The 13,755-nt window shown below is 37.8% G+C and overlaps 1 protein-coding gene across 1 annotated transcript in view; it reads left to right on the forward strand.

The window, feature by feature from the left end:
• Nucleotides 1-13,755, forward strand: part of LOC114473707 (transmembrane protein 132D) — a 62,969-nt gene that overhangs the window by 31,472 nt on the left and 17,742 nt on the right. The window contains exons 5-6 of the mRNA XM_028463476.1: nucleotides 5,556-5,727; nucleotides 11,645-11,788. Coding sequence (XP_028319277.1) covers nucleotides 5,556-5,727; nucleotides 11,645-11,788 — 316 coding nt within the window. The remainder of the gene's footprint in view (nucleotides 1-5,555; nucleotides 5,728-11,644; nucleotides 11,789-13,755) is intronic.

The following is a 13,755-nucleotide window of genomic DNA, read 5'->3' on the forward strand; positions in this document are numbered from 1 at the left end:
CACACACACACACACACACGCACACACGCACACACGCACACACACACAGAGAGAGAGAAAGAGTCCCATCAACCCACATATCTGTAATCATCCATAATCACGGCTACGTTATCCAGGCTTAAGCACTTGCACGTTTTGAAGTGGAGATTAGGAAGCAGATATGCTTCAAGTCGTGTCCCCCATCACTGAGCACGCACACACACACACACACACACACACACACACACACACACACACACACACACACACACACACACACACACACACACACACACACACACACACACACACACACACACACACAGCAAAGCCTCAAGGTTTCTTTCTAATGCACAGACGTATGTACAGTACACGCATGCAGAGTCATGCCTGCCACAGTGTTTTAAAGTGGGGAAACATCCAGAGCATTAACGCCCTCCTTTCAATAGATTTCTAGGAAATGGAAGCTTTAGTACTTAATGTTTTACTATGGCAGTCAATTAATCAGATTTTTATCTGTCTTAAATCTCTTTTATTGACATATGACTGCAGAAAGACATGCACCTTTATCAGATAATAGAAGCAGCAGTCATTGGCAATTACTGTATTAGTGATAATATAAATTGATTGAATCAGATCTTGATTTAATCACTGCAAGGATGAGAGTAATATTCTCTCCAGCTTGCTTCCAGTTATTCCAGATTTGCGTCTTGGATTTTGGCAATAAGTAAAAAAAATGTCCCAAAAAACAGGCGTACAAATAATAAACATTGATGAATTTTCATTTCGATAATGAAATGCTAATTTGGCTTTTACTCCCAATAATTATACAACAGCTTTTTTCTCGGCTGTGCTTGCGAGTCATTCTCACAAAAATATAGTCATCGGAGACAGAAAGTAAACGAAACAGATGGTATCTCATAATCCTGACTAAAGAGACGTAAATGAAATCTATGAATTATGACGGTTTCGCCTGAAGCATCAGATGTAGAAAACTTTAATGAATTCTAGGACTGAACTTTAGGTTTTTGTTATAAAAAAGAAAAACTAGAAAAACACCAACGAAACAAGAAGAATTATGTTTTTCCCTTTTTTGTCTTCATCTTTTCAGAGCTCTACTGTACATCCCTTTATAATAGATTCATCTGTTAGCGCTGCAATGCTATCAGTCTTTGGGAGTATTATGGCAAGGTGTGATCTCAGTAATACACTGCCTTCTTAATGGAAAAAGAAGCAATTTTGATCACATCCAAAAGGCAACATGTATCTTTCAATAACCCTTTTTATTAATGTGAAGTTGACCTTTTTTTGGTTTGTTTGTTTGTGGTAAAGTAACAACATTTTTTAACAAGGTTTGTCAATCAGCTTAAAGCTTTGCTATGGCTGAGTGGAACAGCTGGTGGACTTCTGCTCTCAAGGTCATGCCAAGCTATGAGGGCAGAAGAGGCTTATTAAGCAAAGTGCCACAGGATATTGAAACATTTTAGCAGTTTCAATCATTATTCCAGCTGTATCATAATCTTCACACATGCTTCTCTGCAGCCCACTTTTTTTTTCGCGTTGCGACTAATTTCGCTCACACTCGCACTGGAAACCTGTGTCGTGCTGTGTCGAAGCAGAAATCCATTGTATCATTTTAAAGATGCTGGGGACAATCCCGAACATTTATTTAACAGTCTCTCTCGAAGTGACATATCATGGGAACACCATAAATAAACCAAAACAAAAATGTCATGAATTGAATCTATCTGTTCTCTGGCGAAGAAACAAGAAATCACTGTTAGGATGAAAAATCAGGGGCCTCATTTAAAAACCATAGCGTAGGATTCATACTACAAAATAAATTGGTGCCCCCCCCCCCAAATTTCCGATTTTTAAAACCGTGCTGAGCTCACCTGCACACACTTTGTTCTTTATAAATCAAAGCCAACCTAGAAGGTTGTGCAGATGACTTCACATTCAACACACCCACATTCTACATTAAATGGTCAATGAATGATTTATGCATCAAAATGAGCCTATTTGATAGTCACAATAGTGGCATCACAGATAAAAGAAAAGGAACTTATTTGTAGTAACTAAACCTCAAACCCACTTTTATCTGCTGAATACATGTGTATTTGGGTATTATTTAGTGCTGAATATTGATCCGACATTTTAGTGTAAGTATTTTAATTTTGGTATTTTATTGTAAAATATCAGCGACTGCTCTCTAAGGGTTGAACGCAGCCTATTACAATTGAATTTTGCTATTGGCTGAGACAGATTATAAGGCATCACTAACTGTTGGTCTCGCCCCTCCTATAAAAGCTTTGACGAGAGAGGAGGGTTTCCTCCAATCACAGCCCTCAGTGAACATTGATTGAAAGCGCCAATGCAGCACTTCTGTGCTTCTATAAAGAGCAGATTCTGCTCTAATCAGAGAGTTCATCGAGCTATGTGTGTATGTACAGACATTGTGTGTGTATCCCTGTCTGTCTCTGTGTGCGCACAAATGTGCATGTACTTTCTGTCGCTGTGTGAACGTCTTCCTGGTTTATGTGTGAGGTGGTGTTCCGGGGCTCATGGCTGGAGAGTAGAGGCTGTTTCCCCATGAGTGCTATAGTGCAGGGGTGGCCAATCCTGGTCCTCAAGAGCCACTATTCAGCATGTTTTAGATGTTTCCCTCTTCCAACACACCTGATTGAAATGACCAGGATAGTTATCAGGCTTCTGCAGAGCTTGATGATGAGTTCATCATTTGAGTCAGGTTCGTTGGAAGAGGGAAACATCTAAAACATGCTGAATAGTGGCTCTTGAGGATCAGGATTGGCCACCTTTGCTATAGTGTCTGCAAGGTTGTGTGTGCATTTCTTTAATTTCCCCCTAGTGGCAGGTCAGCAGAAAGCAGGGCTTTAGTTACTCTTTAAAAGCAGTTATCAATGCTGTAAACAATGTGAAATGAGTCTCATAGCGTCAGAATGTTTCTACTCCCACAGCTTACTTCTTCCGCTCTATGCAGGTTGATGTGCACCTCGTCAAAAGGCTTTCCATGATGCAGCCGATGCCACCGTGCGCCAAGTTGATTGATTGCACATTTTACAGTTTCCATACATTCATTCATTTTCACTCATAGCTTTAATATGAACTCTTTTGCATTCATAGACCTAATGGCTCACTGTTCATATCAGTAACTAAGGGTGTCCCGATCTGATATTGATATCAGATATTGGTTCGATATCAGCCAGAAAACGAATATCGGATTTTATCGGACTGCATCTAAAATCTCCGACATATGCTCTCCGATAACTTTTTGTTGTTTTTGTCCCCGTCCTCAGTTGTTCCCACCATATACTGACAGTAAAAAATAACTGAAGTGAACTTGAATGGTTGACTATTGTTCTCTGTTTGAGTAACATCACTTGATCAGTTAACAGCCCAGTGCGTACATTCTCAAACTTTGCTTTTCAGGTCCCGTTTTGTGCGTGCGCAATGGTTCAGGATTCATAATCCTACAAAGAATGTGGCGATGCACCACACTTTTGTCTCGTGACCATTTGTCAACAAACCCATTGTTTGTGATGAAGTCAAATCAATATTGCAAGCGGCCATTTCAACCTGTGACATTTGTTTTTTTGGTAATTGCGAAGGTTTCGGATGTCACTGTGTGCGACCAAGCACGCCAATGAGGTTGTACTCTAGTCAACCTCCTCTAACCCATCCACGTCAGTGAAGTTTGCCATGCTCAATTGTTACAATAGTTACACTCGCCAAACAATGTGGACTTTAGTTGTCAAACATGCCAAGGCCTGGCCTGGACTGCTGGTGTGAGTTTCTGAGAAACATCTCGATGTCCCGCCCTAAACATCTCCACTCCCTCCCACTGCCTGTGCAAACTACCAGAAGCTACGCCTCTACTTTTCTGCATGCGCATCGCGGAACATAACAAGGTTGCATCGGGTCGCATTGATATAGGTCTATGGGTCAGGTAAGAGCACAGTTCCACATTCACTTTGATTGACAGTCTCAAAAACAGGAAGTCGAAGCTTATTGGCTGGGTGCACTCGGTGATCGGTTTCCATCTGTATTGGGGTCTACAGGATGAAGGAGGGACTTGTATACGTTAATGTATATGAATGACCACCGGCAGTAGATCATAGTAAAAGACTCATCATACATAAATCATTTCTCAAACTCCGGATATCAGCTTTAAGTCAGTTAAAATTAACAATGATTGTATTCGCTAAATCTGTTTTTTTTATTTTAAACTAAAATACAAAGATAACTGTTACAAACATTTCAAATTGTTGGTTCGATTTAATTTGGAGAATATCACTACATCTTGTGACAACTGTTAAAACATTTGCAAATCAATTCTGCAGCTTTAATGAGCAGGTAACAGGTAACACACATGCAGCTCCTTTAATAATGTTACCTTTAGCATGCTTATCACAATATCCCGCTATTTTACACCGTCTCCGTAAAAGATAATTAGTCCCAACTCCTGTGAGTAAACGTATACAGTTTTGTAGGTGTTTTTTTTTTACTAGTTTTCATTTCTTGTTCCTATTTGGGTTTTTTTTCTCCCCAGTTTGTCTTATGCAAGTTTTTCATCAGGTAAATGTCACTCCCAGCCCACACTAACCTACCATTGTAACACAGGGGCTTTGTAGTTAAGAAAAAAAAGCAGAATTTTCCCAAACTGAGCTACTCAAAGCTCAACACGTCGCCCTCATGAAGACATAAGGCTGTAATCATTGCCAAAGGTGCTTCAGTTCAAAGTACGCAGTGAAGGGTTTGAGCAACTCTGTTGCTGCTTTGGTGTAGTGAGTGCCAATTGATAAAGAGATGAAAAGAAATGTATCACCCTTTCAAACCTGAAATGAAGACAGTAAATCAGTAAAGATACGTAAAGACCCCAAATACCTTCTGAATGGGCTCTGTTTTGCTTTTTTGTCCTTGTTGCCACTGATTTCAACATTTCTGGCCCCTCTTGGCCCCGTTTTAGACATTTGGAGATTTATGTTTCCATTATATTCAAAGTTTTGCTCCACTTCAAAGTGCCCCAGCTCCATTCACACACTTGACTTTTTCCCTTTGATCTGCATACTCTGACAGGTATGCCTACATGCTCCAGCATCAAATAAAATCACTTTTTATTTCTTTGACAACTCTTCGACAGGGATACTTGGGTGAAGTCTCTTCCACTACCCCCATCTACTGCAGATGGGCATAAAACTTCTTGTGTATTGTCTTTGATTTTGATCCATTGTCTTTGGGATGTATTTGCTATAACTGTGCATAATTAAAAAAAAAAAAAAACTCCTGGACCTAATTTTTATGACTTGGGCCATCATTTCTTCTTTTATAATTGGTCTTATTCTTGTCTTTATCATGTGATAAATATATTATTAGCTCAACAAATGTACCATAGCTTCCCACACAACACCAACACAAGTCACTATAATCCTTCTGCACAGTGAAAGCCTTGCACGTTTGTTCATCTAATGGTTTTGACAATCTTTTCAGATTAATACATGTCTAGTTGTCCTACCAACTTTATTAACATGTCATGTTTTGTTCAACTTTTCAAACAGGGGTCTCCTGGAGGTTTTGCAGCTTGACTTTGTTCCAAAGGATGTTTCCGACCAGTTAGAGAGTCAGACCATCTCGTGGCGTCTGGAGTTGCCCGGGAATGTTAAAGATGTGGGCCTGATGCGGATCTTTACTACTCAAAGAGACTATGCAGGGCTGGCACCCATTGTAATGGTAAGAATCATGTAGACTATGCATATTTTAGTGCTAAATGAGGTTATTTATTTCTCCACTAATTAGTTTTTTGCCAATAGTCGTCCTTCAGCAAGGGTTTTGTACCAATTGTAAATGCTCTACTGCACTGCTTCTTCTGGTGCCCTTAAACTCATCTACAGTCATTTAATGAAAAGTTGTGGGTGATGCAAAGTTCACATCCCTTAAAGGAGCATAGGACAGGATTTCAGAAAAAATAACCATTCATTTTAAGTTTTTTTTTAATGCTAATGGGTGATGAATAGCTCGAAACCAAAGAGAATGAGTTCACACATATTTCTACCTATTGCCTTGAAAAGATTTTGTGATACATTTTGTGTTTCTGTTGCGGGTCGGAACATTGCGAACATGACGTCAAATGACGCTGATGGTGACGTCAAATGATGCTGGTGCGCGTTCACGACGGCTTGTAGAGGCGTCCCAATAACCCGGAAATAAAAAAAGAATGTGAAGACGACGGCTTGGAGACAAGCACGGTCGACTAAACTACTGTTTGGTTCCACAGATAATGCAGAGGCATGTGCACAGGTCTTGCAGTAAACAGTCACATGAACGGAGAGTAAATAAATAACCGTGTCACAGTTAGAGTGCGGATCGAGCCGCATTTTCTCGTCCGAGTTCGACCAGACAGTGAAAACCTAATTTTTTTTCTCAAAGAAATTACACATGTACGTTTGTTTTAGTGGTAAGCACTGATTTTATTAACAAAACAACTGTTAATGTCAACATCAGATCAGTGCACGGGTAACAAGTGAAAGTGAAACACAAACAAGAGACACATCGAATCTATTTACATAATCCATGTATCAAAGATAAAGATAATCCATGTTATTGTGCAGTAAAAGGAATGTATGTGTATTCCTTTAAAATTGTCCTCTTTTCCATTGTACATCCACTGCAGATCACAGCTCTCATCAGCTCTGGCTGCTACTGCATTCACTTCAGACTGCACGCAAACGACACTATGTGTCCGAACCCAACCCGTCCGGTGCCGTCGGGTCCCGTCAGGGTTCGGTCAGGTATCCATCCTCTAGTATCATCTGTGCTCCGGTGATAAACAAACATTTGATTCGCGTTCCTGCGGTGGTTTAGGCTGATGACTGCAGATACACTAACCACCGTGGTGTCACTATGGAGTCTGATTTCTAAAACCTGCCCTATGCTCCTTTAAAAGGTATAATCCGTAATCCTGTTCAGAAACGCTTTTTGCCATACTGTGTGAAATGGTTCTTTAAATCTTGCTAGCTTTCTAACATTGCGTACTGGACCTTTAATGTGGAGTGACAACCCCCAGTTTTCTGAATTGTTTCAGGTCATAAAACACACCTCAGCATGAATGACAGAACAATTTCTGCCTATTTTTGTATGATGTATGATCAAAATTCTCCTAAATGACTGATATGATGCTGAATGCTGCAGTAGGTAGATTAGCTCCCTCACAATAAACCAAGGTCTTTGATCCAAGCCCTGGTTTTTCAATGCTGAGTTTGTACATCTTATCCCATGCATGTGTATACAATGGATAAATGAAAGAATGAGTGGATAAAAGGTTTGTTACGAGATCATGTCCAAACTGCTAAAGAATTCACTAAACATTTATGCAGATGATTATTTAATGTGTTGAATTAACCTTTTACAAGGTGGTAATGGAGTTTATTACCATTATTCAGCTACTTTACATCTGGTGGATTGTGATACTGCACAGTAAAAGGCTTTTAGTGTCTATTCTGTTGTTTTTTTAAACTAATCTGGAGATTTAAGGACTTTGGTATACTGCATAAATTATATCTCTTATGGCTTTGTATTTAAAATAGGAATAATAATGTACTCTTACTTGGAGATTAAAACTTGGGAGAGCGATCTTTAATTTTCTCTTTTACTGCAACAAATGAGTTGAGCTCATCAAGCCCTAACAAGGTAGTTCAGTCATTTAAAAGGCTATGTTTCAACAGTATACAAATCTATTTGCATTAAAAATGGTGTAAGTTTTTGAAAACAGGTTTTAAGCAGGATTTAATTTTTGTTTTTTCAGGAATGTTTGTTTCATATATTTGTAAATTGAAGCAATGACAATTTTATATTAGATTTTTTTTTATATTCAGTGACGTGATTTTTGTTAATCAAAGAAATATCATGGGCTTGAGAGAATGAGCAAATTTTCCCAACGTCTGTATATTTTAGTTTAAACTAAAAAAAATTATTTAAAGAGGAATTTTGCATGATTGCAAATACAGAGAAAATACATTTAGCCTTTGGCTTTATGCATGAATTGTTATGCATATAATTTACTTTGAGAATCAGAGAAACTTCTTAAAGAGTAACTAAAACCCAAAACCACTGTTTTTCCAATAACTAAATATGAAAGGGCTGTAGCAGGAAGAAAGCTTAACCCTAAACTGGATTTAAATGGTAAAACAAATGTTGGGTTAAAAGCTGTTATTTGTTATTGTTCTCCCGTTCGTGTGATCTAACTATAGTAACCAACAAAAATAACCAATAAGACGAATGTTTAGGGAGCTGTTGCTGGAGAGGAAACAGATTTAAAATAAAGCTGCACTCTTTGCCCGCAGTTGATCACACTGCCAACCAGAGTGGAGCAAAGCTTGGAGAAAGATGCTGAGTTATCTTAGTGTGTCGCTGGCTTTGCTGCAGCGCGTGGCCATTACGCTCTGATTTTCTGCATCCTCTGATCCTGTAGCTTATGTTTGGGTCAGTGTTCTAGTCTGAACTGGAGCATGTCCTTTTGGAATTGCGGTCAACAGCTGTCAGGTCGACAGAGTTCAGTCTGATTCTGATGGGAAACATCTGTCGAGCACTGGATGGTACTTTACAAAAGAAGTATCAAGAAGAGAAAGCACATTATCGTCCAAAGCTTGTTATATTGACACGGTTTCACCCTTTAAATGAACATTTCTGGGTGAATTGAATGGAATTGGAGTCATAAATTCATTTTAAAGGAGTTTAAGTCTTAAATTCCAGCTTGATGAAAACTTTTTAGCATGTAGCAGGTCTGTTCTGCCAAAGACGAAGCATGCTAGGTGAGGCAATAGCCTAGGTTTGGAAGATTAGAAATATAATCACATTCAGGTCTTGGTTTGGAGAGACTTGCTGCTCCTTGAGTAATATAATTTCTTACAGGTCTGTTTTATCAAGATGTGCCAGACACAATCATTGTAGAAAATTACTTTTTAGGTTTATCACATTCTTTCCATTTTGAGTTTTCCATCAGTGGGATTTAGATGAATCAAAATTGTCTGAGTGTATTTCCGTGGTTTAATCACTGATAGACTTGCCAACACTCGCTCTGTCCATCGTCCCTGCTGTCGTACAAATGTGTTTCAGCATTGTTACAAGACCTTCGGCTACATCTTTCATCAAGATGTATTAGACTGAAAAATAAGCTTAGTACTCAATACTCTATTGAAACTGTGCATTTATTTTGGGTCCGAATGAATTATGACTTTTTGGAGTAAAAAGATATGAAGCAAGACGATAATATTTTCACCGTGCTTTATTATTTTTTTTATCCGTTTGCAGGATTACGTCAAAACCACCAAATAAAGATAGAACTTAAGCTACGGAAGGTTCCATTAAATTTTGAAGGGGCTCTGTATTCATGAAAAATCTATGAATCCCTATGTTCATCTCTTTAGCTGCTTCTACTGCTGGTGACTTTCAAAGTGTGAATGATCATGGTACTGTGATCAGGAAAACTGATCAAGGATAACTGCCAATATCTGGCAAAGGAGATTGGTCACTTTGCGCTCCGAGTGCTCTTGTCTTTTGCATTTTCCTGAGGTTTTTTTTTATTTGTTTTTGGGATTCACTTGTGTGTTTTGGGGGACACACACAAATTACACGCATGTGGCCATTACAACATGACAGTTACATTTTCAATCAGCTACACTTTGTACAAAGTGTCAGTCAACCTCGCACCTGATAATAATAATAATAATAATAATAATAATAATAATAATAATAGAACTTCCTATTGAGGTTCTATTATGCTATTATACTGTCATTCTTTCTTCTCAATATACTTTACAACAGGGGTCACCAACCTTTCTGAAACTGCAAGCGGCTTTAATAAAAAAAGGTAGTGAAAAATCTTGAGAGTTACCAGTTTGATAAGAACTTCTTAAGTTTCACTTAAATTAGAGTGTAAGATAATTAAGGTAGGAAATGTTTAAGTTTCAACATGTAACTGCTTTTATCCTATTAATGCAATTGTTTTATTTTCATTACATTTCATAATAAATCATTTAAATTGCACGAACAACTTTTAAATAATCGAAAAACATGCAACATGCTTATAAAATTCAGCAATTTTGTAATTTACTAAAAATCCACTTTTCTTATAAAGAAATTGTATCACAATCAAAACACCAAATCTGCAGCATCTATAACACATTTGTCACATTGTTTCAGTGAAAATAAACATTGAATGAGTTTGAAAACGGGCAGGTAAATCAGATTTTAGCTGGCGCTCATTGGTGACTATAGTGCTGCTGTTAGAACATGCCTGAGGGCCCGTTTTATGTTGGTGGCCCCTGCTTTACACAGTGTTTGCTTGTTGGTCCATTGACAAAGCTGCTGCATGCTATTCACACATTGGTACTGGATAAGAGAAACCTGAAGGACATGGATTAAAACTATGACCAGCAAACGCGTGTGTGAAAGTGTGTGAATCAAAGACAGACACAAACTTTGAGCAAAGATGTGTTTACTGACCTTATGACAATATTGGACCAAATCATCCATAGAACAGCAGCTTTTTAACTTTTGGTTTTATCAAAGGTAAATATTTGAAGATACAATCCTGATTTATAATTTTACACTCTTGATTTGAGAGTGTACAATGGCTGTTATGTAGTTTACTTACTGCTTTACCTTTTCTCCATTCAATCCATAAAAATACAAAATTCGAGAAGAAAAACTAAATACTTTTTTTTTTTTTTTTAAAGATAACTGTAATCTTAATAGATTTATAAAGCTGGTGTTAATACACACCTAGAACTTTTCATTTTTAAGCAATCGCTGGTTGTCCTCAGGTGAACTTGAGCTCTACCTTAGAAAAAGCAGGCTACAAGGAGAGGTTGAAATGGAGTGTATTTGCTTAGATATTGTAGGATACGTGCTGATGAAAGGCAAAAGGTGTATATTTACATTAATGCTAGCATAAGCCTTAAGAGGATTAAAACTTGCAGACGTGTCATTTTGATGCACAATGGGACTTTAGGTGTAAGACTACGTCCCTTTTTTACACGTTACATCTGACTTACAAATTCTATTCATTTGTACCACAAAATATGGCATTTAGACCCTTGTAGCATATTTATGTACATCTAAAAAGCTGTACATTTTTGTTTAAAATATCTTTTTTTTTTTTAAATTGAGCTTATGTAATATTTTAATTTTATTAGTAATATTTTTTATTATACACTAAATTTTGGGTTTTCATTATCTGTAAACCATAATCATCAAACGTTCAAGAAATAATAGCTTGAAATATTTCACTCTGTGTCATGAGCCTATATCATATATGGGTTTGACTTTCTCAAATGAGTGACTAAAAGTATTAAACTTTTTCACGATATTCTGCTTTTTTTTTTTTTAGATGTACCTGTAGGTGCTGTTGTTTTTTTATGGTTAAAGAATGACCTTTAAATTGCATATGCAAATAATAAAAATAATTTCCCCTTAAACACTTAGAGTCTATATTGTCTGACATGAAGCACATAAATTAAACTCATAAAGTAAACAATTTCTTCCTATTTAAATAAAAACTCTGTAGACTTTAGAATATGCAGTACTCTTACTCTGCCCACACTACACTCAACACTAACCATCGTCTCCATCTGTTTTTCTTTGAACACAGAACAAGGATCTCTTGAACACGGCAGTGCTCACGGGCAAAGCAGTTTCCGTACCAGTCATGACTCTGGCTGTGGAGGCCAATGGCTCGGTCAGTGATGTCACTAATTACACCACCTGCAGGTCCACACAGGTGAACGTGATCAAGGTAAGTCATGGCAACTAAGAAAGTTCATCTTGGACTGACCGTTGTATGCTTTGCTCATGAATGCAGGTGCTTCACACTGGGAAAAAGTTTTGTGTGGATGCAGAATATCACCCAGAGTGAACAAACAACACGTGGAATAGAATTTAGTCCATTTTCAAAATAAAAATGTTTTCAGCTGTGTTTTATCAGCACTTTTCTATTTAACTTTAGTTTTATGACCATAATTATTCATTTTGCATTTGTTGTTTTGGAGTTAGTCAATTTTTCAGTATTGTCCTACCATAAAGGGGAGATTCAACAAGCCCTATGCCTAACTTCCTACTCTGAGATAATTCCCATGTATTTATTCATCGGCTGTTGTAGCAAACACCGACTGATCGACATCATGCAATAATATGTAACTGCTGTATTAACTTGTTTACTGCATGGATACTCTGTGGCTCTGTACTGTGTTCTCTGCATTATAAAAGGCCACTTTTGAATTGAGAAGTCACTAGTTCACTGAAATGTCGTCACTCTAAAGGGGATTCGACAAAAAAAAAAAATTGAGAACCACTGCTTTAAAGGCGTGTAAGAAATTTACATCAGCAATAATAATGATACAGTAGGTTGAAACGTATGCGCACCTTATGAAATGCACGATACAGATCTGCTCCCAATGAAACTTGGGGTAGTTGAGGAATCAACCCAACATATCTGAGTCAAATTTTATAAAGATTGGGATTTTTCAATTTTTGGAAACTGATCCAGAATCAGTATTTAGATCCAGATCCCCTCCAAGATATAATGGAATCTTCCATGGCATAAGGTCTACCTTTGGTTAAAATTTGTTTACTACCTTTGACATAATACAACTAACAGACAAACAAACCAACATAACACTGGTGATAACATCACCTCTAGGTAATGACAAACAAAAATACACAAACCCTTTTTTCTTACCTGTATCAATGCTCAGATTGCTCATTATTCTAAATGCTGACGTAAATGTTGGTAACGAGGCCTTCGGATCAGACAATCACATTTTTGTGCCTATCTCTGCCCATCATACATGACTGCTGCTGCGCCTTGACAATATGTGCAGAAGTGTGCTAAAACATAGTGGGTAAACCTTCCTTTCCAGTACTGCATTAGTGACTAAACCTATGATCCCACTACGGCCGTAAGCACCGAGTCATGACCTTTGTGTATGTCACTATGACAGCAGGAAAGAGAGCCCAAGAAGAAGAGGGATATGTTTCAACAACACACTAGCAGCATGTTTAACAGATTAGGATGACTTAAGAGTGAAAGAAAAACAGACAGTGTTAGTAATGATTTTCTGTATCAGCAGAAAAATATAATCCAGTTCTTATTGTGTCTCTGAACTTCCTGTGGTCAATGACCCCTCTAAGAGAAAACAGACGAAGCCAGAAGATTTTCATCTGATTTTATGTAGGGATTAATTCACCACCTCTGAGGATTTGATTACATCCTAAAGATTATGACATGCTTATGGATAGAAATAAAGTTATAATAATCTTGTTTTTGACATTTCTTTGCTCTTTGAAACAACATTTTTATATAACTTTGAATGTATCTATGGACATGTTTTTCTCAATGGCTAGAGGAGTACGGAAGCTGAATGACGCTACAGGGGTCATTTGTTATGGCAGTGGCTATCCATACGGTTGCCGTATCAATATACCAACATTCTATTCGTATGCAGCCCCTATTTGGCCAGTTTAGGTCACGTGATAGGTCAGTCATTGGTCAGTTTAGGTCGCGTGACTAAGACTCAACCTTACCCTAAACCTTACCCCTAAAATTGTTGTGATTTTTAACCTAACCCTAACCCTAAACCCAAGCCTAACCCTAAGACGCTACGTACGTGTACTTCGGTAACCGTACAAACAGACACCTTCATTTGTTATCTTGTACTCAGATTATTCTGAACACACACTTTCAAGGTGCATTTGCACATCTTA

Source organism: Gouania willdenowi, chromosome 12, assembly GCF_900634775.1.
Source record: "Gouania willdenowi chromosome 12, fGouWil2.1, whole genome shotgun sequence".
Classification (NCBI taxonomy): domain Eukaryota; kingdom Metazoa; phylum Chordata; class Actinopteri; order Blenniiformes; family Gobiesocidae; genus Gouania; species Gouania willdenowi.